The following is a 26,752-nucleotide window of genomic DNA, read 5'->3' as shown; positions in this document are numbered from 1 at the left end:
CCGTCGGGGGTGGAGCATCCATGCTACCTGAGTTTAGTGGCCTTATCTAGACTGGGCTGTGGATAGGTAGGAGCCACTGTCCTTTTTTTTCTACGCCTTGACCAGTCTGACCATGGCCCTGAGGCAGCAGAGGGACCCTGGCTGAACCTAGCAGGATAAAGGCATTCCTTCCTTCTTCACAGCCTTTGCCTGACTCACCTCCTCATCCAGGTGGTTCCCAGCCAATAAGCCCGGGAAAAGCAGCTGTCCTCAGAGCTGGAGGTCACTGTGCGGTCAGACTTATCCTGTAGGCAGGGCACTGTTTCCAGGCTGTTAAGGAACTCTGAATCCTCTTTTGAAATACCCATGCAGACTAAACATGGGCATTTCCTAAGCCATGGAGAGCACTTCACAGTGAGTGGAGTTATCATCCGGCCTTGTTTCTACCAAGCCTGGGACCTCTCCTGTTCACCTGGACACTTGGTCAGAAAAGTTTTAGGTGCCTTACCTATGAGAAGGGGCTGGAACCTCAGGGAGTGACCTGGAAATCCTCAGGAGAGAAGGGCCTCCATTGTGGCCTGTTCACACCACAAGTGCCTGCCCAGCTTTGGCCATGTTGCTACAGGTAGATCCTGGCATGAGCTATAGGTTGGAGCTTCTCAGACCAAGTCCACACAGAGATCCTTTCTTGTTCCAGAAAGCCTGCATGGTGGGCTCTTGCGGCTCCCTATCTAGGGTATCAGAGCTGGTGAGTGGGTTTAGCCAGCCAGCTCCTCTCCAGGGCTCTTTGAGGACCTGGCAGCCGTGCAGTCCAGCACAGCCTGGTGGTGTGGACGTGCAGGCCTGCGGGTGTCCTACCTGTCCCCCACATGGGAGCCTCGTCATCTCGCCTTCGTGTCCCAGCCCAGTTTCCCCCGCCCCCCAGGGCCCGGGAGCTGCTTTCCTGTTTCATTTTGGGCAGGAAGAGTGAGGTCGTGTTGTTCTTCCCCCTGCTGCCGGCTCAGGCTGTGGGAACAGTTCTCTGAATGCTTTCCTGTTTGATACCCTGTGAATGCAGTGAGGGGAACAGGGAGCAATGAGTGAGGCGTGGAGCCTGTGCATGCAGGGAGTGTGATGAGCTTAGGTCTCTGGCTCTCCTGACTCGCACTGGCACCCAGAGCAGGGGTGGGCATGCTGTATGTGTATCAAGGAAGATGAGCAAAAGGGAGGCGAATAGCACTGCATATACTTGAACTCCATTGAGAGCATCTGGTGGGTCTATTTTGTCTCGGTGTGGACAGGCTGAGAGCTGGGAGCATCTGCTCAGCTTTTTGTCAATGGCTCATTTTATTCATCATTTGTTCTTCATGGGGCGTATGTCTATGGTTGTAGAGAGAGGACTGTGGCAGCTTAGAACCATCTTTCACCTTAGAGAAAGCCAGGCATGAAGTTGACACTGGAAACTCCCTCATTAGTGCCTCAACAGGAGAAACCTGGACCCAAGTAAGGCTACCCCTCCCACCCCCCACCCTTCCCACTGCAGTCTTCAATAAACTCTGGCAGCCCTGGGCAGACCAGGTGCCCAGACTCAGTTCTCTTGCTCAGCTGCTAGACCCAAGGCAACACCCCATCCCCAAAAACCAGTGCCCTATTGGAGCTGGAGAAATAATAGAGTGTCAGCCTATCTAAAATTGTCAGGAGGAAAGACCCAGATGTCATCATGGTTCAGAGACCATATTCTCGAAGAAGGGAATCTTTTTGAAATGAAGAAAACGGGCAGGATTGTTCCCTACCCCCAAATTCCTGAATCCCTTAGGTTGACTCCAGAGCTCATGATCTACAGACTTGAGGAGAGAAAAGGGGGATAGATTTAGGCCAGGGGGCATATGCCCCAAGGAGTGTTGGGAGCATAAAAGGAATGGGGAGCCATAGCCAGCCTCCAACCATCTTGCAGGGAAGGCTGGCCTAGACTGAGGACTAGATGGGCAAGGCCAGGCTCCCCAAGGACTGGAGGGGGACAAAGGCCTGGAGCACAGAGGCCAAGCCCAAGTGTATGCACAGGTCCTGGGGGTTCTTGTTGAGCAGCTGGCAGCAATATGAAAAGGAAAGAGAGAAGGGGGAGAGGATATCTACTCAGCCATCACAAAGACAGGACCCAAGAAGTAATAAACTCCTGTACACATCTGTTCCATATTATAAATACACATTATATACAAAATAATGTTATAAAATGTAGAAAGATCAGTGCTTCTGATTCTTAAATTATCGAAATACTAGACTCCAAAATAAACTACAAAAAAAAAAAAAAAACCCCAAACAAAATAAAAACTCATATTATTGATTTCCGAAGATCAACTGGGGGCAGTAGTGGGCATGGGCAGAGCCCCGGCTCAAGGCCACAGGAATGGGCCTAGGTGATGACAACACCCAATTTCTCTCTCACTAGAATTTCTAGCATCACTGCTCTGAGCTCCCCAGCAAGGCCTGGCTGGCTCCCCACCTGTCTACTCACAAGAACCCAGAGACACCCAAGGCTGGAGGCTGTGGAAGCCAGGTAAGGCTTACTAACATCCTTACCCAGAGGGCCTAGGCCAGGGAGAGGCTGGGTGATGTTATGAGCAAGGCCCATATGCAGTAGTTGGAGGCATGGGGCAGAAAGTGCTCCTTTCGCTTCGGTCGCTCACCTCACCTGCAGGGCAACTCCTGCCAAGAGCCACACCCGATGGTTTCCTGGCCCACAGATGGCCCTGCCCTTACTGGCCTCCACTCTCCTCTGATTTGGACCCAGCTGTCGCCACGGAGCCTGGGCCAAAGGCACTTTTGGAAACACAGATGCCAGTAGAGGCCACAGCAGCTCAAGACCCCACAGGGCCACTGCCACTCCCTCTGGAAAATTGGTCAGAGCCCCAAAGGAGCTCTCTGAAGGCCACTGCTGGGTGGGACAGGTCCAAGTGGCACCTCTCCTCTCCTTGGTTCCCCTGGCTGGTGTGGCTGCCAATCTGATGCCAGATAAACACCTGAAGGTGTGCAAGGTACTGCATCTCTTGGCAAGTTCACAGTCTGTCCAGTTCATGCCATTCCCTCTTCCTCCTGAGAGCAGCACGTTGCATTAAAAATGTCCATCCAGGATGCAATGTAAACAATGCAGAAGGAAGGTCTAGCTGCTGGGCAAAGCTGGGATGTCCTAGGAGGCTCCTGCCTTATACCTGGAGAGCATATGTAGAGTGAGGTAGTGGGTTACCCTACAGCACAAACCCACCCTCCATGGCTGCCCTAAGCCTCTCTTGGAGAAGCCAACGAGGCAGGTAGGGTGAAGGGAAGGTAGGGAAGCCCTACCCGGTTTTCTGCCCCAGCACACACATGCCTGGGAGTCTGTGCGCATAAGGTGGGCCAATGGAGGAAGCCAGGGAGAAGGGGCAGGAGGGGCACAAGGCAACCACCCTCACCCCCCAGCAGCTGGGAAGCAGTGCCTGAAAGCTGGCCAGGTGCCATGGCCGCCCAGCCCAGCACTAACACAGTGGGAAGAGACCAGGCCCAGCTCACTAGCACGGTTCCTGTTTCACACCCTCTGTGGCAACAAGGCCAGCAGGGACCCAAGAGACAATGAACCTGGCCTGCCAAGGAAGAGTCCTGACCCACTCCAGAGTGGCCCCTGGGGTCAAGAGTAATCAGGCTACTTTCCCATCCTCAAAAGGCAGGAGGATACATGCTGGAAAGGCAGGTGAGCCCAATACTCACCTCTGTGGCAATGACACATTCATTCCTCTCCTCTGATATCAAACACACAGACTGGTACATGGAGTCCCTGGCGGAGCATATCGCTGATATCCGACACTCTGGTTTTTCACTGAGGGAAAACAAGACAGGCCGCTGAGGGAGGGATTGATAGATGATTATGGGGAGGGTGGGGGCATTAACCTGGACCTTGGAGAGCCAAAAGGCACTGGTAGAAGTAGCTCTGGGAGAAGACACGGGGACTGGGGGGCAGTTAGGAATAGTCCCCTAAAAGAGCCACAGGACCCCCAACCTTATTGCAGGGTCTCCAGACTGGCAAAAGCAAGCATTGCCACTAGAGGCAAGCCATGCCATGGAAAGATGGAAGTCACAAGAGACACGATGTGACATTTGTGAATGAATTGATAAATGAATGAATGAATGAATGAAGGAATGTGAGGGAGGCACAAAAGACCCCTGGCAGAAATCTTATTGGAAGATCAGTAGCAAAGCCCCCTATTTGCTTAAAAGCAGTCAAGGGCCTGGCACCAGCCTCCCACCTGTCTTGGAGGAGCCCAGGCAGTACCTGGCAGGGGTCCGTGGCCAGGCCCTGGGCCTCCAGGTGCCGCTCACCTGTGTAACCGCAGCGGTGCCTTCTCCCCTAAGCTCTTGTCACTGTGGGAATACTTCCCGGACATGGTCCCCCGCCCCAGGGGTCCTGGGGCCAGATTATAGTCCAATGTGTGGTTCTGCCGTTTGCCACAGTTGGACTTGTCCAGGCCACAGTCCACTTCCAGCTCCTTCTTCTGGTTTGTGTTCTTGAGCTGGGCAGCAGGGATCAGGTTGTCCTTCTGGAAGTCTGACAAGTTGTTCATGGCCTCCCTGCTGCCGTCGTCTGGCCGCCGAAGCCGCAGCTGCCGCACAGCCACTGCCACCATGCCCAGCAACACCAGCACCACCACCAGCCCCACACCCAGGGAGACAGCCACCCAGGGGAAGCTCACAGGGAACTCGCAGTGGCTGCCCACAAAACCATAGGGGCAGTTGCAGACGAAGTTGTCCGGAGAGGGGCCAGTGTAGCAGGTGGCCCCATTGTAGCAGGGTCCCGAGGCACAGGCATCACTTGGTGTCCGCACTTCACAGCGCCGGCCAGAGAAGCCAGCAGGGCAGGTGCACACGAGCCCATTCTCCAGGTCATGGCAGGTGCCGCCATGGGCACAAGGGCTGCGGGCACAGTCGCTGATATGAAGTTCACAGTGGGTGCCTGTGAATCCAGGACGGCAGCGGCATATGTGGTTTGGGCCTCTGTTCAGGCACTGGCCCCCTGTGGGTACACACAGGGCACAAGTCAGCAATTGCCTGGGAACCTCTCTGGTGCAGAGGGTGAGTGCTCCATCCCAGGATGAGCTCAGGTCCTCCTGCCTCCATGAATGCAGCCAGCATTTACAGGTCCCACTACAAAGAGCACTGCACAAAGAGTCAGAAGACCTGGAGTTGAGGTGACCTTGGTCGCTACGCCTCTATGAGCTTATGTATAAAAATTACTGGCATCTCACAGAGTTTTACAATAGAATCAGACAGATATGCTTGGGTTTGAATCTCAGCTATCTCTAGCTGGGGATCTAGCACCTGTTGCTTTACCTTTCCTAAGCCTCTGTTTCCTCATTTGTTAATTGGGATATGTTATCCCCTCCATAGATCTCTGAGGGTTAGGTGGGATGATGCATGATGGCAGAAGCACATGCCTGGTATATAGTAAATGCTCAAATAAATGTAATTATCATTGCTTCATTTAATCTTTGTAACCACATGAGACACAGAGGACTGTGTTTCCTCTTCAGTGACGAAAAAACTGGCTCTAGGGAGCTAACTAAGTGATTAGCCAGATAGCAGACTCCATCTCAGCCCTCTGACCCCTCTCTAGCTCCTGAGGCTTCTCTCCTGCATGGTGCTGTCTGCCTCCCTCATCAGGGGTCACCAGGAGGCCAAGGAGACAAAGATAACCAGCATGCTTTTCATCGCAAAAGATGCTGAACATTCTCGATTCCTTGTGCCATACCAGGCCCCACTTGGCCATGGGGTGAGGTGAAGCCTCCAGGAGCAGGGCCCTGACCACACCGGCTTCCCTCAAGAAGCGACACAAAGCTTCCAATATCCCTCTCTCTAGCCCAGGACTTCCTGGGGAGGGTCAGAGGCCACCATAGCAGAATCAGGGCTCTGACACAGGAATAGGAAGGGAAGACACAGGACTGGGAAGGTAAGACACACAGGGTGCACACTATTCCTAAGGCATGCACCCACTGCTAACCTGCTCCTCTTCCAAAGCCACCCTACTAATTAAGCAAGCTCTTCACCATCCAGAGCAGATAGGGATCCATCTCAGCCTACCCAGGGTGACAGGCAAGGCTTCCCTCCTCTCCTGACCCTCCTTTATCAGAAGGCTCTCTTGTCCCCAGGGTTGGTACACCAGGTTATGAAGGCAATAGGACACACCATTGGCACATGGATTGTTGGTACACCTGTCCACTTTCTTCTCGCAGTTGGAGCCAGTGAAGCTGGGGGGGCATTCGCAGGCATAGCTGGCACCCTGGTTGCGCTCCCGGCAGGAACCCCCATTGAAGCAAGGGGAGTCAGCACAGCTCAAGGTGCTGTGTTCACAATGCAGGCCATAGTAACCCGGGGGACACAGGCAATGGTAGCCGTCCTCTTGGTCCTGGAGAGAGACCCAAAAGGGGCGAAAGTCAGACCCTGGGTAGCAAAGATGTATGGCTGGGAGTTAGGCCCCACCTGCCCACAATGCCTGCCCATGGCTGCACATATATGGGCCACCTGAGGTAGGGACACTTGGGGCACCACCTGGCCAGACTTCTGCCTTCCTGTGCTGGCCTGGGCCTCACCTTACAGCTGCCTCCATTGCGACAGGGGTTGCTGTCACACTTGCTGAGCTTCAGCTCACAGTCCACGCCAGTGTAGCCTGGGCGACAGGTGCAGGTATAGCTCCGCTGCCCACTGTTGGAGCACGTTGCCCCATTCTTGCATGGGGAGTGGTGGGTGCAATAGTTGAGATCTGTAGGGGCAGGAACCAACCAACTGAGCAGAGCAAGAGGATCGTCCCCACCTCTAGGCTCCTTGGAGTACAAGTTCATTGCCCATATTTGGCCCAGAAGCCTCAAAGTCTTCCAGGCCCAAATACCCTTCATCCTCTCCCAATGAAAGCATGTCTATTGAAGTACCTTGAACCACATCTGTTCAGTGCAAGTCAAAGGTGAAAAACACAGAAAACTAACTGCCCGCCAAGTAGTCTCACAAACACCGGCAGGCAGGGTAAAATGAAGGTTAGAAATAGGAGTAGGTGGCAAGGCCACGCGTAGAGGAGGAAGTCAGTAAAGGCTTCATGGAGGAGGGGCAGCTGAGATAAGCCTGGAAGGGGAGATAGTATTTTGACAGGTGGAAATGGTAGAGAGGAGGCAAGAGCCACCACAGGTAGTGACCAGGCATTTTTAAAAGGGGAATTCATTATAATGGTATTTTGAAGTATTAGTATTTGTTTTCTTATTTGAGAAGGACAAGGAGGGAGAACCAGACAGAGTAAATATAGAGACTGTGAGGGCTGTGTTTGCCTGTGATGAGTATATGACTATGTCACCTAGGTGCAAATGTGGGCAGAGGAAACAGAATGGGCAGGAATCAGGGTATGAGTGTGTGTGTGTGTGTGTGTGTGTGTGTGTGTGTGTGTGTGTGTGTGTTTGGGGGAGAAGGGGAGAAAGCAACACAGAAGCACAATACAGGGGCTGAATTCCAAGCCCCTTGTTGCCAGCAATTCAGGTCCTAGGCAAGTTCTTTCTATCCTAGCAAGCCCCCTGCCCACCCTACCCAAGCTTGTGCTGCTGTTTCCATGGCAGCAGCCACCCCATTTGACCCTGAAAATAGGAGGAACATGCTGCAGTTGGCTCACAGAATAAAGGAGATAAACGCTCCCTCCCCCACACTTGGGGCTGGCAGATCGCTGTATAGCCAGAAAAGTGACTGGCCCCAACAAACATCAGAAAGAGACTGTGTGGGCTCAGGCAGAAACAGCCCACACCAAGAAGTCAGTTAGATGTCACTCCACCCAGAGGCCCAGTTCACATAGCCTCTAGGCAGCTGGTGGGCACACCCCACCAGACAGCTGTTTAGGGGAGAGTTATTCAAACAGCCCTGGCAGGTAAGCAAACACTTAGAGGATTAATAGGTAACTATGAGGGAGAAAGAGGAACTGAGCCCAGCATCCTTCTTTCTTTGGCCTTATTAGAATTTATAAGTATGACCTCCAGGCTGCCGATTTGTCAATCTCCTGGCTTTTCTAGCCATCCTGCCTCTCCAGCACCTGAGGAAGAAGGACCCGCCATCTTACTCTAGGCCAGTTGTAAACATCATTATAAAGTCCCAAGCTCCTTGAAGAATAATGGAGAAAGCCAGCTCAGTAGTCAGCAAGTTAGGGTCCAGGTGATAACTCTGGTTCCCACTCCTTAGCCATCTTTCCCATCCCCTCCGCATCCTCTCTTTACCCTGACTCACCTTGGTCACAGAATAGGCCTCCCCAGCCCTCATCACAGGTACATTGCCAGGGGGTGCTGCAGGTGCCATGACGACAGCCATTGTGGGGGATGCATTCATTGCATAGGCGACCCTGCCAGCCTGGGCGGCAGCTGTGGAACAAAAGAGAGGCTGAGGGTGATCTGAGGGCCTGGCCAGGGGATGCCCCCTTCCCACTTCCTGTCCCCTACTCACATGCACTCCGCTGGCTTGCTGCAGTAGCCATTCTGTTCATGACAGCCAGAAAGACAGATTGCTGAGGAAAGAAAATAGGGCTGGGTGAGGTTGGGATACCAACGACTCTGAAGCCCCACTTTCCCTCTCCTGGCTTTGGGGGTTCCCCAGCTCTCTTGGGCTCACTTCCCACTCCTGGCCTTCCAGAGGAGCCATGGGTGTCTTAAAGGGAACCAGTGGCACAAGGAAGGAGAGTCCAGGCTAGGTGGAATGTAATAACAGGGTCCTTGTGGGCTTTTGCACAAGGGGGGAGAAACACTAAAATGACAGAGATCTGAGCCCAAACCTGTCCTAAGTACCCCCAGCTATTTCTGAGGCCCAGCTAGTGGGCAGCCCAGACCTACACTGTGAGGGAGGCAGGCTGTGGTGAGAAGATACCACATTTTTTTTTTCTTTGCTCAGGGGACCCTCCCCCCTCCAGGCAGGCAGGAGGAAGCTTGGCTGCTTACGCTGGTCGCAGTACTCCCCTGTCCAGCCGGGCAGGCAAGACAGGCTGCCATTTGGCTGGCACACGTAGTGGCCGAAGTGGTCATTGCGCTTCTTGCACAGGCGTGAGCAGCTATCCCCATAGTAGTTGTCACCGCAGATGACCCGGTAAGAGTAGCTCAGCCGTGTTGGGAGAGGGCCGGTCTGCTCATCCAGTAACCAGTTCTGGCCCACAGCTAGAGAGCCCTGAATGGTGATCTTGCTGATGAGGGCATTCGGTGGCATGGCCTCTGAAGGGGCAGAGGGCCAGGTCAAGGAAGGGCAGCCAAGGGTGCCAGCAACTGCTGGATCAAAACAGTTGTCCAGATGACCCCCTCCTGCCAGCAGGCATAGGCCAGAGGAACCCAAGGGTCCCATTGCTTAGCTCCCTTGTGTGTGTGAGTGTTCAGGGGGCCTGATATCATTCAAAGAGGGGACAATAGAAGGATGTTAAGATATCCCAGTGTTCTGGAGCCAGATAGGCAGAGGAAAGAGGAAAAGAGGTCAAAATGGAAAAAAAAAAAAAAAAAGACAGAAAGAAATGAAAAATAAAAAGAAAAGAAAAACTCTCCATTCTGGGGAAGACCCTAGAAACAAGGGGTCCTCCGGTGCCCATTCAGGGGTTCTGCCCTCAGAGATGGGTAATGCTTTTCTTTTTCCTTTTTAAAGTGAGAATTGTTGTGCTGCTGAAATATCCTTTTCCTCTGTGTCAGAACAACATCCCAAAGCCATTATTCCCTTTCCAAAGGAGCGGAATTCGCGAAAGGTGTAAAATACAGGAAGGGGCCCGTCAGCGGCGCTGGCAGCTTCGGCCTTTTCTCACCGCCGTGCTCCCCGCGTTCCCACGCCAAAAATAACCCGCAGGAAACGCAATTGTGCTCAGAGTCCAGGCAGCAGGCGGAATCCGAGCGTCCAGCGCGGGGCGCAGCTCCCAGCCTAGCTAAGCGTCCTGCCCCCCATCCCCCGACCCCGCACTTCCCCCGCCTATTATTACTGGTTAACTCTTTCGGCACTGCGCCGTGTCGCCCCCATGTGGCTGCGGAGAGAGCTACTCACCTGGCCGCAGGTCGTCTCCCGGCGCGTGCCAAGCTTCGATGATGAGTGAGAAGGTACCCTGCGAAGCGAAAGAAGGAGGAGGGGAGAAGACAGAGATGGAGAGATGAGCAGGGGGGAGGTGGTGGTGCCTTGCGGCAGCGGGTTTAATTAATCTAATTGCAGGATACAGTTACTGCGCCCGGGTCAACATAACGGGTCTGCGTGCAGCATCGCGCGCGAGCAGAGGAAAGCGGAGAACGCCGGGTAGGAGGAGGGTTGAGGGATTTGGGAATGTATGCGACAGCCATTCGAAGGTGGGGGACGCGCCGGTAAGGTGAATGATGAAAATTGTATCCCAAGAGCTGGGAGAAGAGAGGGTGTAAAACTGGGAAGAGGGAGAGTGGCAAGAGCCTTCCCGAGGATGAGGTCCCGTGAGAGAGTCGGAAAGAAAGGATCAGAAAAGAACACCCCTTGTTTTGCCTTGTTTTGTTTTGCTTTGTTTTGAAGAGGAGCGAGGACATCTGGGGAGAGGGCTTTGGTCCCAGGGAGCCCCCTTCTCTCGGCTTTCGTGACCTCCCAGCGCTCCCAGACTTTGCTCACCGGCCAGGTAAAATTGAAAGGCAATTGGAGAGGGTTGCGTCCTCCGCCGCTACTGTCGTCCCCGACGGCGAAGGAGTTGGTGCCCAACACAGGTGTGGAGACGCTGCCGAAGGTGCAGGGACCGGGAGAGAAGACCGCCTGGAAGTGCATGAGGCAGACGCGGAAGAAGGTCCGGCAGCCGGGTTCGCACGGCCGCCCGCTGGCCAGTACGCCGCGCTCGTTGGCAAACTCCCGCAGCTGCAGCTGGAAGACTCCGGAGCCGGCCGCGCGCTATTGCACAGGGACGAGAGAAGGAGGGAGGGGAGCCGTCAGCTCAGCGGACGCCCGCGTTTCAGGCTCAGAGCGCGGCGAAGGGGGCGGAGGGGCGCGGGACGTTACCTGCTGCCAAAATGCCACCAGTAACAGTAGCGCCCAACCAGAGGCGCTACGGGACGCGGCTGCCATTCCCTGGGGCGTCGCTCTTTCCACCCGTCCGACCTGAAGCCGGCTCGGTTCGGGACGCTGCTTCCCCGTGCGTCCACCCGCCGGAGGAGTCTCTGAAAAACCAGGCTCCGCTCGGGGCTTTCCTCCCGCCTCGCCTTCTCGCTAGCTCTGCTCAAATTGCTGCGGTAGGTAATCCAGGTAAGGGCGTCTGGGCGGCGGCTGCGCTGAGGACGTGTCCTCGGGCTAATCCTGGGGCTGCAAGCCGGCTAGTGCCCGGGTACAGTGCACTGAGGCGGCTCGAGCTGCGGCTCTTCGCCTCGTGTTCACAGCTTGCGCTCAGCGCCGCTACTGAAACCTGCGCGCTCGGGAGCCTTCCTTATATATATTGGCTCCTCTCCTCGCAGCCTGTCACTCACTCGTGGTCACTCTCCCCTCCCCTCTGGGCCTCTAGCTGCTACAGCCCCAGCGCCGCCCGGAGGGGGCCTCCGCCCCCGCCATCCCCCCTCCCTCCCCGCCAGCCAGTCAGGCACAGGTCCCCGCCTCTCCGTGCGGCTCTCAGCCTATGGGTCCCCCAGCTCTGCTCTTACGGAGAAGACCAGTTCTCCGCAATCGCAGGGTTACGCGCGGAGACCCCTACAGTGGGAGAATAACTGGAGGGCCGGGAGAATGGGGCGGGAGGTGAGCGAGTGGTTCCCGGATGGTCGTGGGGGTGGAGACACCGGGGAGTCCCCGTGGGCGGTGCGTCTGGCAGCAACGCTCGTTACCTGCAGCCCTCGAGAAGGTAAAAAAGACTTATGTCCGGAAAGTGAAACCAGCGCCGATGGACTCCGATCTCCTTCACTGAGCTTCGGGAGCCCTCGCCTGGTCGACCCTCAACCTTCGAGCGTCCACCCACCACGGGTCCCCGGCACAGCAGGGAAGCCAGCGGGCACGTTAATCTCTCTGTGACCACTCGGAGCGAGGAGAGGGGCCAAGCGTCTAAGACTCAGGGGCTCCCTCCCTGCACCTGGTGGGCGTTTCCCTTCTTATTGCGGGAGGCGTGTCCAGCGCGTGCCTACTCCCTTCTAACCCCAGCCTTGGCTTGGCGCGTGCCTGCCCCAAGACGCCAGATCACAGAGCTGAGGGAAGGGGGCGTGGTCCCCGAAGTAGGAGAAGGGGGGGCATCAGCTGTATGGTAATGAGGGTCTGGCCCCACCTCCAGCGCCTCCCCTCACCTGGGTTCAGCTTCTGCTCCCGCGCCCACCATCTACCCCCCAGCCCAGCAGCCCCAAGCCCTCTTCCGCGTCCTGTCGCTCCCTTGGGGAACTCTACTGGATCCAGAGTTGGCTCCAGCCACTGGAGAATCAAAGTGAAGAAGGGCTGAAGCCGGGCAGACCTGGGTTCTCTCCTCATAGGGCGAGATGCAGAGTGGAACTGGAAGCGCGCGAACTCATTTGAGTTTCAGGAGGCTTCACGCGTCTCGCCTTCGCGGCTCCCGCGGGTGGCCCCACTTCTCCGAGCGGCGGCAGTGCAGCTGCTTTCCCGGAACCTGACGTGATCCCCGGAGACCTTAGACTGGGGAGGGCCAGCTTCTTCCAGTTTCGAGGATGCCGGAGAGCTCTCTCTCTGCGACGCCGAGGGCGGCGGGGGCCCTGTAGCTTCAGCTGTCAGCCCGCCCGCACAGCGATGGCTGTAGTCCTGCGATAAGATCGGCACGGGGGGAGTAGGGACGCGGCGCGGGCCCGGGGGAGGTTGGAGGGGGGAGCAGGTTGGAGCCTAACAGCTGCCTATGCCGAGTATGGTCTGATTTTTTGACTTGGGGTGGTGGTGGAGGATTGGGGCGGGGGGAAGGATGAAAAACAAGAGGTTGGGAGCGTGGGTTGGGGGAGGGGCGAGGTGAAGAGACGGGCTCCGGGGTCCCCCACGCACGGCCACCCCTCCCAGCCACCATCTGGCGCGAGCGGGTTGGCGTGGGGAACCGAGGTGGGGCGGGGGCCGGCAGATGGGCCCAGGCTGCGCTCCAGAGTTAATGTAGGTTATGGGCAGGCGGAGTCCCCAGGCCCTAGGGAGGGGGGAACCCAGGGCTTGCCTCCCAGTGAATCTGATAAGTGGGTTTCCCATCCTCTCTCTGCCCGTACTCTACGGGTCTCTGGATCTACTTAGGGTGGCAGAGTGCCCCTCATTCTCCTTTGAGCTGACATCCAGCCCTACCTAGTTTGTCCACTTCCTCCCAAATTCTGGCCTGAGAGTTCATAAAATCTCAGTTCTTTTCTGGCGCTGGCACTTGCCGGACTCTCGAGACATCCAGTCCCACAGGAGGCATCTTGTTCATAGCAGTAGATCTGGAACATTCTCTACCCCTCATACACATCTGAATTTATATGCCCCAAAGCACTCTGCAGTCAAGGACCAAACAAAAGTGTCATCATTATCCTCAGAGACACGAAATGCAAGGGATCCCAGAGATGTAGAAATCCTCTGACCTAAGGAGGAAAGGTATCACCATCAAAGGCATTCATGAAGCACCTATTTGAAGTCCATTATTGTGCTAGGATGCCTATCTCGTCCTTAAGTACCCACTAGCGCTCCAATCTGCTGGAGTCCAGCTTTGCCCACTTTTGATGAGTAGAGGGTCGGACTGTGGGCAGGGAACCGAAATGCAAAGTCTCCACGACTGGAGCTCCTCCCTTTTTCTCCCACTGTCAACTACTGACAGAAGAACTAAATACGGGTACTGGGAGCTCCCAGGAGCAGGAGCCAGTGAGGCAATCGGAGGCTGAAAATAACCGTGGGGTTGGACCCACGTGGACATCTGCGGACCCTGCTGCTATCCAGACGCTGGCCCCACAGATCTAGGCTCCCGCGGGCTGACTGTGGGCCCTCTGAGAGCCACGGTTCCTCACCCCAACTGGCACCCGAAACACTGCCCAGAGTCCTGAGCCAGAGCAGGGGCGAGGCCTGGCTTCATGCGAGGCCCACAGCCTCTGCCCCAGGAGCCTTCTGCTTTTGCTAACCTCTCCCCTTCACGGCCGCACACAGCTCCGCAGAAGGCAGAACCTGCACCCCGGGGCGGTAGCGCCAAGGTTGTCTTCCAGCTGTGCCCCAAACTGACCCCTGGTTATTGGGGTGCGACAGAGGCCACGTAGAGCCTCGGGATCCCTCCCCCAACTGGGTAGCCTACGCGCCCTCCGTTGGGCTAGCGGTGCAGCTTGGAGGCCTCCAGCGCCGTTTTTGTCCACCCCACCTCTCCCCCAACCCCCCAGGACAGCGTTCTCTGTGGGGCAAACTGCATCCAAGTAGGAGTGCGGTGGGGCCGGGCCACAGCGCCCGCCGGTCAGGCCAGCGGCCGGGGGAGTTGGCCTGGATTGGGCGGGGCACTTAAGCCTTGAGGGGCGCCACTTGCGGTCGCTGTGGAGAAGGGGCCACGTGCAGGGAGCGGCGGCCAGGGAGCTGCACAGAAGGCGGGGAGATTTGCAAACTGTTGCTGCCACATGGCTGCTCCATTCGATCCATTCACATTGAAATGAGGCCGGCGCGTGCCTCATCTGCCGCAGGGCGCTGCCACGCGTCAGCCCGGCCCGCCGCGTGCCAACTGGGGCAGTGGGGCTGGCAGGGCCTGCCAGCCGTGGGGGCGCAGCCCAGGCCCTGAGGCCAGGAGGGGGAGGTGGAGGGAGCCAAGCTACGCTAGCCGCTTAGGCGCCGCTGTTCCGCGGACCTTGGCCCTGCAGTTGGGAGAGAGCAGACGTGAAAGGACCAGGACGGACGGGTTTCGGAGGGGGGCCAGGATCGATGCCGCCGCTCCCCGCAGATGCGCCCCGGCAGCGCTACTCTCCATCTGCCGCTGCTCGCACCTGCCGGTCAATAAATCGATTTTACAATTTAATGCAGCAGCTTCCCGCCCGCCTGGGACAGATGCCGCCGCAGAACCACCTCCGCCCTCTTCGCTCCCCTCGGGGGGCGCCAGCGGTTAGGGCCGGGATTCCCGCTCGGCAGGCGGCGCCCCGCGGGGCCTCGTTCGCCTGTCACTGGAGTCACTACAAGGAACTGCCTGCTCTGGGTCTTTCCCGAGGGACAGAGTAGGTTCCCCATAGGACAGGCCTGAGACAAGAGAAGAGAAGAAAATGATGACTTGATGGTGGCCTTGAGGACTCATTTGGGAGCTTCATGGTGGTGGTGGTGGGGTGTCAGAATGCAGTGTCTGATAATAAGATGTGAGAGCCCCTGTGAGAGAAAGAGGAAAGGATAGGAATTGGGGCACCGGCGCAGAGAGACACTGAATTCTGAAGAATCTTCATGATGGAGGTGGGGAGAGTTGAGGTAGAATGGGGCCCCTCCCCAACCTCTGGTTGAGTCTACTGAATAAGTGTGACATGGACCTGGCTTTTGGCACTTCCCAATCATGTGATCTTGGGCTTGTAATTTAACTCTACACCTCAGTTTTCTCATCTGTGCAATGGGGATAAGAACGATAGTGACCTGGGAGGGTGATTGTGGACTAAATCTGATTATGCGTTGCAGGGTCCAATAAATATTAATTTCTTTTCCCACAGGTGACATCCTGACAGTCAGGGGCAGACTTGGAGTAAAGGGGAGGTCTCTGACAGCAAGTGAGTTCCAGAAGGAAAGGAAGGAAAAAAGAGCTGAATACAAACAGTCATAAGAGAGATGAGGCGAAAAAAAAGAGAGAAGAAAGCCAGGTGGGCCATTGTAAGGAGGTGGACCTTGTGGTAAACTTCATGTGTGAGGGTCTTTTGTGGGAAGAGAATATGACAAGGTTCTTAACTGGAGGGAGAAGACAAGTTTTGAGAATGGGCTTGGAGAAGAGAGGAAAGTTTGGAAGAACCAATGGTCCATGGCCTTGACCTTCCAGAGATTACCGTTTGGCTAGGACCAAGTGTACATCTCAAGCTGACACCCCTCCTCCTTCATAGTGGTGTTTCAGAGCAGAGGTCAACTTATGAACTATCCTGGTCATTGAGGCTCCTGGCAGTTCAGGGGACTCGGCCCTCCCCAAATCACCTAGAGGGCCCACAGACTAGGCTGGACTGTCTGCCTGCTCATGGCTAATGACTGATAACCCAAATGTACCAAAGAAAGGAAGTCCGAATTGGTGAGACCATTGAGCATGAAACACTGCCTTCTCTGGCTCCTCAAGAGACTAGGAAGGCCTCCCACCTCCTCTCTGCCTGGGTCCCAGGAGCCTGAGGGCCTAAGGTAGCACCATGCTCTTCTTCCTTTGCCTTCTCCGAATCCCAGGGTAGGTGGTGCCTGGAGCTGGAGTAACTGGTGTGGACCAGGTCCTCTCTTTCTAGATGAGAACAGCTTTGGCCTGCAGAGACAATGGGCCCAAGAGAGGAGAAGCTGACGGCCCTGACCTGAGAAGCCACTTTTAACTGTGTAGGAAGGAAATTCTCCCCAAGCCCCCTGTAATCTGGTCAGGAGGAAAGAAAGAAAGAGAGGAGGGGCAGGGTGGAGAGCTGCTGGCTGGAGGCAAGGGCCCTCTTTGGTGGTGACCCGGCAGCTGCCCCAGCTTTATTTGCCAAACCCAGGGGATGCCTGGAAAGCTAGGGCCAGGAGCCATGTAGCGGGTATTTCCAGCCACAGAAGAGTCCAGGGTTTAAGGCAGCCTCCACTGCAACTTTCCCAGAGCCCCTAGCTTCCCCTTCCCTTGCTCCTTCCTGTCCCCACCCTAGCCAGTGAGCACGGAGGCTCAGGGGAAGGGAGGGAAGGCTCAGGAAAGCCTCTGCATGGAGACCCTCAGGCTCAGGCTTTGCCCCAGTCTGCCTTGCCTCCTGCCCAGATCCCTCAGAGCACATAAAATGCTGAGAGGGATTTGGTTTTCAAGGCTAGAGAATGGAGAGCCCAGGGCTGAGGCATTGCTGAGAGTGATGGGGCCAAAAGAGAACCTTTTGCCAACTTGTGCTGAAAGACAGGATGGGGAGGGGAGCAGAGCCTGAGTTGAAAGCAAAGGTTCCGGGCACCCCCTCAGCTCTAGGTCTTGGACCGGCTTCCCTACCGCAAGGTTTTTCTTCCCTTGTAGAAGCCTCCTCACCCACTCATCTTCTGCCCTGACTGTGCTTGCATCCACTGTCCTCTCTTCTTGTCCCCTCCCCAGGGTACAGCTCATTTGTCCCTGAAACCTCTCTTTTCTGTCAGCTTTCACAGATGGGAAGTTCTCCCCAGCCCCTCCCTCCCACTCAGCCTTCACTCCCCTCTTCTGGCCCTGGCCTTCCATTAGCATCCAGGCCCAGCATTGTCCCTGACCCCTTGGTATCCCTGGGTCCTTGTGTGCCCTTCACCTTCTTCCACTGAGCAACAACTCATCTCCTGGAAGAAACTCTGACGTCTCCTCATTTCTTCACATAAATTCTGATCTCTGATAACAGGTGCCACCCAGGACTTGAAGCAAGCAAGAGATAGGGGGTGAGGTCACCCCTCTCCTTCTCTGCAACCCAAGGAACCTGGGAGTGGGGTTTACTCAGACAGGCCGTGGTCCCCTGCAGCCTCCCTGAAAAGAAGGGTCAGGCATGAACCAGGAAGTGCTATATTTCAAGTACTCTCATACACAGAGAAAGAAACCAAGGGCAGGTGCCAACTCCGTGAACAGCTGCCTGAGCAGCCAGGTAGGTCACTGTTTGCTGGAGAAAGTTGAGGAGGAACCTGACTGCCCTGGTCAAGTAGGTAATGGGTCTAAGGAGAGGATGGTGACCAGCTGTCTCCTTCTCCCACCACAGTCAGAATGAGAGGAAACAGGCTTCAATTGTCGCAGGAAGGATTTGGGTTAGACATATGGGAGAACTTCCTGTGACAGTGTCTACACTATGTATCCCAGTTGTTAATCCAAGTTGAACTCTCCCCTGGAGTTGATGAGAATTGCATGTTGATGCTTGCTAATGAGTAACTTGCCTCGCTTGTGATAAGCAAAAAACCTCCAACCCAGAGAGTTCTTATGTCTAGATTGTCCCCAGGGAAGAAGTCCAGGACCTGGTACTCCTCTCAGCCCCAAGGAGATTTTTGGACAATGTTAGGCCTCTGTGAGCCAATGACACTTCGCCTCTGCCCCCAGCCTTCTGGCTGCCACTCAGGAAAACAAGCCCAATGGAGCTGTCCAGCCATTTGAACTTTGCAGCAAAGGGGCAGGCCGGATTTAAGGTCTGGGAGCTCAGAGTGAATTTCCAGAGCCATGGTGAATACTCAGGGTCTCCAACACCAGAGGTTTCAGGAATAGCCTTGGCCGACTCTGTACATTTAGAAGTAGACAGGACTTGGGCTTCAACCCTCTTTTGTGCCCACTCAGCCCAGTCTCATGAGTCCTTCCTGGGCAGCATGAACACTCCCCTTGTTGGAGCCATTCTGCCACCCTGCGACCAACTCCCTCCTCTCTTGCTTCCTCTCCTCTCCTAAGTGGATTGATCCCCTGTCCCTGTTACCACAGCCCTTCTCTAGATAAGGAGGAAGCTGGGGACAGCTTGGACAAGTCCATTAAACTGCTATCAAAAGAAGAGAATATAGGCAAAAACAGTGTTCTATCTGGGGCACGGCACTGTGCACCCCATGGTTAGCTTTCCTGGGGTCTCTGTGTGTGTGCCCATGTGCATACCCAAAGTGTGGGTCTATTGGTCGACCAGTTGTGGCTGAGGTCTACTATGAGCCTAGCACTGGGCCAAGGTCAGTGAGGCCAAAAGGAACATTGAATTCAGCTCCTGATGCCCATAGATGTGCAGATGAAATTAAGGCTATGAAAAGATATGTGACAAACTGTGGAACCAGGGTTCAGAGAGGGACTAGGGCTCCAAAGGTCAGAGGAGACTTTGTGGGGGAGTAGGATTAACTGGACCTGCAGAAAAGAGCAGAACTTAGATAAAGAGAAAAGAGAGGATTCCTATGAGGAATGGAGAGAGGAAAAGGATCAGGGTGGAAATGAAGTAGGTACGGCTGGAGCAGACTTCGTATGTGGAGGGGGTTGGACATGAGGTTACTGGATCCTGTCCCTGAGATGACTGGGCACCTGAGAATGCCAGACCCTTGATGGCCTGCTGGGACAGGCCCTACACTTTTGTTGCCAGCAGCCGCTTCTCTCCTCTTACCCCCTGATTTCCAAATAGAGCCCTGCAAATTCGACTGGCATCAGGGCTTCCCTGGCTTCCCTGGCTCCTATGCTGAGAGTGGGCGCCACCTTTGGCCATGCCACTCTCCCAGCCAGACCTCCCACTTCCTCCCTTTTCCCTCAGAGTCCTGAGGTCCTGCCTGGCAGCCCAGACTCTTCTGGAAGAGGATAAAAGGTTGGATCAGGCCTGGGTTCATCCAACCTCAGGCCTGGAACCCACAAAGGGAGTCAAGAGGTGTCTCAAGGGAATGAGCTGGGGCCCTATATCTAGAAGCTCAAGGTGAGGAGAGCTCTCAAGGGTACTTAAACCAACCCCATATTCTATAGCCAAGGGCTTGAATACCTCCAGGGATAGGGCCATTGCCCCTTCCCCAGGCCGATCCCTGCTCTTGAGACATTCTGGTTATAGAAAGTGCATCCTCTTGTTCATCCAAAAGTCGTGCTGTGGTCAGGGTGGACTGGTGGTACGGGTGGTTTGGGCTAGGCCTTGCTTGGGGATTTTGGAATGGCACTATCCCAGGAAGGGTCCACCAGCCTCTTAGATCTGGTGGCTCTTCCATGCCCCTCTGCTGCACCTGCTTAGTGCCCTGGGCTGGCTCAGTTTAAGTGTGAGAAGCACCAGTCAGTTCCCAGCTCAGTACCGGGGGGTGGGGCAGCCAGGGTGAGGCCAGCCCTGGTCAGCCCTTCTCAGCCTCACCTCACCAGGGAGGCCAGCATTGGGTCAGCCTGTCGCAAGGGCCGGCCCTTCCCAAGCTGAGATCATCGCCCTCCGTCCTTCATAGCAGCCCCCACCCCCAGCTGAGCTCACTGCCCTGGCCCGCTGGGGGACATTGTTGTCTCCTGGGCCCCTCCCCCGGGCTCAATGAGCTGTTTGTTGGCATGTCCGGCTAGGGCAAGTGGAGGGCGGGCACAAGGCGCCCGCACACAATGGGGATTCCGTCCATTCTGAGGTGGCTGCGGGAACCAGGCTGGTTTTGTCCCTGGGACCCTCATTCCCACCATTTAGTGGAGCCGGAACTACAGGCGGAAGGCCCCGTATAAGAACAACAATGTCGTCACCCTGTCTGTGGGGGAGGGTGCTGCAGGCCAGTCCTTTTGGGGCCCAGGGGACCCACAGTCTGAGGCAGCCTGAGGGGCACTTGGAACAGGTCCTAGGGCTGAGGCTATGCCTCAAATCTGAGGGAGACTCAGGAGGCAGAGGGGCACCCCCCCACACCTGACTTGCCAGTCCATCTGCAGCCTGCCTCAAGCATCGTAAAGGGGCTCCCTGGCATCCCCAGCTATGCTCAGCTTCTCCAAGTGCAGAGATGAGTCAAGGTGCAGAAAAGTCGGATACTTCCTACAAGCCCGGTTTGATGGCGTGCCATAGAGGGGCTGAGTTAGGGGTAGCCTGACCATACTTCTGCATCCAACTTGGGCAAAGGCCTTTGCTCAAAGCTGGGCTCAGGCCTGTTTCTGGGTCTCTAGCCTGGCCAGCCTGCCCCTTCGGAAGTGGCTCTGGCTTCTCAGACAACAAGTGTTTATTTTCCGGCGGGGTAGGGGGGCAGGACGTCACAGCGTTTCCCTCCTGCTTGGTGCTGCAGTGGTTCTCACAGTCTGGGCACTGGTGACATCACCAGCCTTTCCTCCTTGGCCCTGGCCTCCTTGCCTCCTCCTCCCTTTCATCCCATGCTCTGACCAGGCTACACAGTTCTGAAGCTCCTGCTTCCGGAATGAGCACTTCTGAGCAGGTCCTCATGGAGGGTGTGAGAGCAGCCAGGAAGTACTGGACCAGCCCCTTGTCACTGCCCTTGGCATTCAGGCTGAGCCTAGGGATAGCTCCTCTGTGCTCACCCTCACCAGAGTGGTCAATATTCCACCCAGGTCCACTCCTAGTGCGATGCTGGCCCTTTAAGGGTCTTGGGAAGCCAGAACAACAGGAAATCCAAACGGCCTCATTAGGCAGCTCGGAGCTCAGCACAGTAATTAGTGCCCTGAAAACAAAACAAGGAAAAGCAGGTGGTGGTGCCCCCACCCCCAATCTCTGCTGCCCCCGGCGTGGCCTGTTAGTACCCAGAGCTAGGCAGCTGGGATTGGAGCCCCTCCCTTTGAAGCTCCCTCACCCCAAGCTCCTAAAGCCTGCTGCCCACTGCCCAGGCCAGGGGTCAAAGCCTAAGCTTCTGGGGAGCAGGCAGTAGCTTCTTGGCCAACCGTTTCCCCCTGGGGAGATCGAAACCCCAGGGACATGCACTGGGGCTTCCCCTCTCCGGCAGCCAGGTGGCCACTTGTCCACAGCATCTTCCACCTGTTTGAAAAATGCTGTGATGGGGGCTGGGAGCTGGGTTGGGATCCTCCAGAGGAAAAGGGGAGACCCCTGGGAATCCTAGGCCAAGAAGGTCCCCTTAGGAGAAGGGAAAAGCCTGCTCTATGGTCCTGCCTCTCAGGATCTCTGGTGATTCTCTAGGAGGGCAAGACCTCTTGGGCAGAGGATGTGGTAACCCACAGGCCCTCTGGAGAGACCCTGGAGACTTGCAAGTCCCTCAGTTTGTAAAAGCCTAGCTGGGAGCAAAGGAACCCTAGTGAGTTCTCTTCAGCCAGGCTGTAGGTCCTGCCTCATTCTGTCCTCCTCCTCCCCATCTTGTCCTTGACCCCTGAGATATATCTCCTTTCATTCATACTGCTAGAGGAAGGACATACTCTGCTCCACTTAAATATTCATTCAACATTTATGGAGTGGTTGCAATACTCCCTACACTGTGCTAGTGGGGAGATCTGGGAAGGTTTGGCAAATTGAAATGGTACTATCCTGTGATTGCTCATGACGTCCCTTCCTTCTGTCTTGAAAAGGCCTTTAAGAGGAGGTACTGTGGCTCTCTCCATGTGCATATGCCCCCACAGATCTAGGTGACTGGTATTTGCTTATGAACAATCAAAAACGAACCAGGAAAGGCCTCTAACTTCAAAAAGGTTACCATGGAAGCCCAGTATTTGGCATGGCACATCAGCAGCACCCTGGCAGGAACCCCCAGTGCTTGGGGAAAGTCACAGCCTCTGTACTCAGAGCGCAGACCTCCCTGGGGCCCTAGGTTTTGTGCTGAGCAAGGACTGAGGTCATTGTGCGGGAAGGAACCTTGGGTCCTCTTTAGAACAAAGCTGGCGATGACCCTGGGATGTGGGGAGGAGCTGTGCCAGGCTTGCCTGGGTTACGGGCTGTGGGGGGTTGGGGGGATGCTAAATGGGGAAAGCTGGGCAGGTTGAATATGGATGGTAGCCAGCCTATGGCCAGTGAATGGGGCTGTAATTAAGCTGTGGGTAGATTTCTGGTCACACTCCTGTTGGCTGAGAACAAAGGCCCCAGGCGTCATTGCCCAGGGGGAAGGAGAAGGAGCAGAGGGAGGGGGCAGGGATAACCCAGAACCTGCTATTGCGTTGGGCAGCTGGCCTCCAGCTGGGCAGGGAACTCTGCAGGCACCTCTGGAGGCCACCAGCTAGGTGGTAATTTCTGAGGGGCCCCAATCTGAAACTGAGAGGACAATGCTGATAGTATAGAGGTGGAGGACACCAGACAGCAAGTGACCAAAGTGTCATGGGGTCATAGGGCAGGGTTTCTCAGCCCTGACTACACACAAGAATCACTAGAGATTCTGATATAACGTCTGGGATGAGGCCTGGGAGGGACTAGTATTTTCTGAAATCTTCCTAAGTGACCAAGTGTCCAGCTAGTGTTGAGAACTACATACAGTTTACTGGGAGCTCAGGGACCCTGCTTTAAATCTCAGGCCCCCACCTGCGCCTCCCTGGAGCCCATAGTGCTCAGAGGCCACACACACTGGACCAAATAGCACAAGTGTTGGGTCAGAGAGGGAAACAGGAACCAGAGGGCTGCAGGTGTGGTCTTTGAAGACGTTCTCCCCTTCTTGACCCCCCTCATCCCCAATGGAAAGTTACCCAGGGAAGCAGCTGTGGGCACACCAGGGGAGAAGCCTGGGGTAATGGTGCTCGTGGGGTGCCCATAGCCTCTCCAGGCCCGCTGGAAGGGACCCTCCTGCCTTACCCCCAGGCCTCTTAGGCCAGGGGTGGGACAGCACCCAGGAGAAGAGGCTAGGGACCAGGAGGAAAGAGTGGCGGACTCAGAGCACCTGAGCTAAAGGGGCCTGCCGCCGTTTGGGGACGTGTGCTGGTCCTGAATCATTTCCCGGATACTGCTCAACAGCCCAGACTTCAAGGTTTTGGGGGGGAGATCGTTTTTCCAAGTTCCTCGATCTGTCATCCCCTCCCCCACCAGCCGGATAGGCCTGGACCAGTGTCCTCTCTCTGCACCCCCCAACCTCCCGGCTCGGCTGCTCCACTGAGCGCCCTGGACATTGTTTCCGCCTCAGGAAGTCTCTGATGCCCTGCGCTGGGTTTTGTTTTCCTTGTTATCGGGACAACTAATATTTTTTCCTGTGCGGAAAAAAAAGAGATTTTCCCAAGCAGATTACAGCTGTCAGTGAGGGGGGAAGGGACAGAGGGTTGAGCCCTCCCTTCATCCTCCCCCTCTGCCACTCTCAAAGGACTGAGCTTTCAAATGGAGGAAGCCATGGCAACTCTGCCAGTGGACCCATTGGAGCCCAGAGCAACTCTGGCCTTGACAGGAATGTCAGGTCCCTGTCCTCTACCTGTGGGGCCTCTGCTCCTTACTAACATGGGCTGGGCCAAATTTCCAAAGATGGGGAGAAAGGCCTGGGCTTGCCTTCCCTCCTGTGCGGCGGAAAGGGCAGGCTACCCCACAGCTGCAGAACATGAGAGACATGCTGGGAGGAGTGGAAGCACACAGGAGACCCAGCTCTGCCAAACTGCGTGACTTTGGGCAATTGCCTCACCTCCCTGTACCTTGGGCTCCTCACCTCCAACATGGACATATTGATACTTGCCTCACCTACCTAAACAGTTATGTTGTGAGGATGCAGATGAGATAAAGTATCTGATTCAATGTCAGGGGTTCTTATGACTCAGGTCAGAGGGGTTAATGGTGTCTCATTACCTGTGTGACCTGTGTGAGGCCCCTATAACCAGCAGACCAGAAAACAGAGGCTGTCGCTGATGAAGTTCTTTTTGAATGGCACACCCTGAGTACACATTCACACAAGCAATGCACATCACACACACACACACACACACACACGCGCGCGTGCACGCGCACACACACACACACACACACATTCTTCCTTGATAAACACTCACTTTCTATATCAGGGTGCTGTGGTTCCAGGGACAGGCTGCCTGGGCCTTTAGGGTAGGAGCTGTAGCATAACCATAACTGTAGCATTAGGGCCTTATATAAGGGCCAAGTTTCTTTTCAGGTCGACAACAACAAATAGGCCTTTGGATGTGGGCTACTCAGTTGTTCGTGCTGTGCAGTATTAAGAAAACTGAGAGGCTCTCCTGCCTTCATCTGTCAGTGTGGTGGGCTCCATGGGGGGCTGTGTGTAGGAGTGAGCCAGGCCATCTATTGGGAGGGTAGAGAAAATAGGAGGATTTCTAATTAGATTTATTTTTTTATCTAAAAAATAAATTGAAATTTAATAACATTTACTATGTGTTTTGACTGTAGTATATAATCTATACATAAATATTCATAATCAAAAAAGTGTGGAGACCATCACCCTGGGAGATTTGCAAGGCTCTGTATCCTACCAGAAGCAGATTTCAGATTAGGTGCTGGGTAAAGAGAGTGTGGAGGAGGGGCTGGTAGGGTCTTGGAGCAGAATCACTTGGGCCGCATCAAATTACCCGACATCACTAGCAATGTGGACCTTCCTGGCCACCACTTCCTCCCATCCCCCATGGCCTCCTTCCTCCCTGGCCACCCTCTTGGACCTGCTTTAGTTCCAGATGAGTTCCAGGACCTCAGGCTGCCATGCCTCCTGCAAGGGAGAGAGTGGTCCTGTGTGACATTCTCCTCACCCCCAGGCTGGCTGAAGTGCTGCTGGGGTCCCAGTCGCTGCCTGGTATGCTGTGTCACCCCCAGGAGAAAAGTCCCTGGCGGGAGGCGGCCCTCTGCCGGGAGGCTGTTTCCTCAACTGGCCAAGGTAAGAAGTGGGGGATTTCCAGCCCTGTCCATGGCGCTGACTTCAGTCCTGGGGGCTCCTCTCCTTTCTCATGCAGCCCAGGCCAGGGCGAGGACAGAAACTCCAGAATTAGGCTCAGTAGTTAGGAAGGGGTCATTGGGGCAACAGAGTCAGCTATGCCCATAGGCCTCCAGCAGCTATTCCATGCTCCAGAGGGAGGTGAGCTCAGGGCAGAACCCCAGGGCTGCACCTGGGACCAACAGGGACCCAGCCCTGGAAGACCCCGATGGGTATCTTGTTGGGGAGTAGGGGCTGGAAATCCAGAGCCACACTTACTCACGGGCCTGTGGGGAATGACTCAAATCAATGAATGCCCCTGCCTAACCCCAGCCTGCCCTGGTTCTAGTGGTAAGGGAAATGGCAGGTCTAAATTTTACTCTTTAAGGCTCTCCTAAAAAGCTGGCATTTACAGGGACGCTGGAGAGTCAATGAAGCCAACATGGGCCCTGGGGATCTGGGAGCCAAGAGCCTCGCTCCCAGACATTTTGCCCTGAAAGCTTGACTCCCAGGAAAAGGGAGCTGTACCCTAACAGCATTCCCTGTATTTCTGCACTGTGGTCAGCTGGGTAGGGAGGGTGGGTGCAGTTCTGAGGGCTGAGTGGAATGAGAGGTAGGCAGCTGTGGTAACTTGGTGATGGTGGTGTATACAGATGTCCCAGCTCCAATGTCAGTCCACTCAGGCCCAGGTACGGGCTTAGGAAACAACTAGATTCTTCCTCTAACTTCATAGAGAGTCTCTCCCATGCCTCGGACACTTGCAAGTTTTATTTCATTACCAGGCTTGCATATGTTTGCTGTGTGCATGTGTATATGTGCTCTGTGCACACATGCACATGCTTATAGGCTTGTGTGATTGAGGCATGCCAGGTGGAGGAATAGGCAGGGACTCATGTAAGACCCATGAGCAGGAGAGAATCTGAAGGGATGAAATAATAAATCCAGCCATCACCAATGCAAGCTAGCAACATACTATGATAACCTATATTCATTATCTTACACAGCAATCAATCCTCTGAGGAGGGTGTTATTATCTCTATTTTACAAATCAATAATATAAGTGAAGTTCAGAGAAGTTAAACACCCAGCATGAGATCACACAGTGAACAAATCCAAGTCAGGATTTGAACCCAGGTCAGTCTAAGGCCAAGCCAGTGATCTCTCTACCAGGCTCTCTTAGCATGGTCCTCCTCAATTACACTCCATCTGCTTGTCTTGGAGGGCCTGGCTGCCCTGGTCTGAGGTAACAGTCTTTTCCCCTCCCTTCCAGTCAAGGTGGCAAAACAGAGCCTTTTCAAGGCCACATGGAGCCCAGGACACTGTGCCCAGATCTTCACGCATCAAACCAGCCCCAGTTCAGAGAGGGTCTGGCTGACCCTGGGCGGGATCAGCTAGGGCTGAGCTGGGGCAGCTGTTTACAGTAAACAGAAAGCTCCTGAGGAAGGAAGGAGGGGAGGGGCTGGGGTCGTCATGGAGACAGGGAGAGCAGCAGGGCCTCAGCCCTGATCCACAACAAATAGTAAGGCATCCCTGCCCCTTCTAGAGCCAGAGGAGGAGGCCCAAGGAAGGTCTCCAC

The 26,752-nt window shown here is 55.3% G+C and overlaps 1 protein-coding gene across 2 annotated transcripts; it reads right to left on the bottom strand.

The window, feature by feature from the left end:
* Positions 1 to 1,497: 1,497 nt before the first annotated feature.
* Positions 1,498 to 11,356, bottom strand: DLL4 (delta like canonical Notch ligand 4). 2 transcript variants are annotated; one of them, XM_016152251.2, is made up of 11 exons: positions 10,960 to 11,356; positions 10,582 to 10,851; positions 10,003 to 10,060; positions 8,931 to 9,197; positions 8,443 to 8,503; positions 8,230 to 8,360; positions 6,570 to 6,739; positions 6,166 to 6,385; positions 4,306 to 4,996; positions 3,697 to 3,805; positions 1,498 to 3,164 (listed from the first exon to the last, which is right to left on the bottom strand). In XM_016152251.2, exons 1-11 carry the CDS (start codon positions 11,023 to 11,025, stop codon positions 3,159 to 3,161), a joined length of 2,049 nt encoding a protein of 682 aa, XP_016007737.1. In that variant the 5' UTR covers positions 11,026 to 11,356; the 3' UTR covers positions 1,498 to 3,158. The 2 variants fall into 2 exon arrangements, with proteins under 2 accessions (XP_016007737.1, XP_036073857.1); XM_036217964.1 differs by lacking the exon at positions 1,498 to 3,164 and having other exon boundaries at positions 3,171 to 3,805.
* Between the last annotated feature and the right edge of the window lie 15,396 nt (positions 11,357 to 26,752).

The sequence above is a fragment of the Rousettus aegyptiacus genome, unplaced genomic scaffold (genome assembly GCF_014176215.1).
Source record: "Rousettus aegyptiacus isolate mRouAeg1 unplaced genomic scaffold, mRouAeg1.p scaffold_m13_p_3, whole genome shotgun sequence".
NCBI lineage: Eukaryota > Metazoa > Chordata > Mammalia > Chiroptera > Pteropodidae > Rousettus > Rousettus aegyptiacus.
Note: the sequence above shows the minus strand (reverse complement) of the source record. Positions and strands in the feature narration are given on the sequence as shown.

Bases quoted from the DNA above. Each gene is read 5' to 3' on its own strand.
- DLL4 (XM_036217964.1), bottom strand. From the start codon at position 11,025: ATGGCAGCCGCGTCCCGTAGCGCCTCTGGTTGGGCGCTACTGTTACTG. The intron at 10,852-10,959 runs GTAACGTCCCGC...CCTGTGCAATAG, and splicing joins TGGTGGCATTTTGGCAGCAG to CGCGCGGCCGGCTCCGGAGT. The intron at 10,061-10,581 runs GTGAGCAAAGTC...TTCGCTTCGCAG, and splicing joins CTTTCAATTTTACCTGGCCG to GGTACCTTCTCACTCATCAT.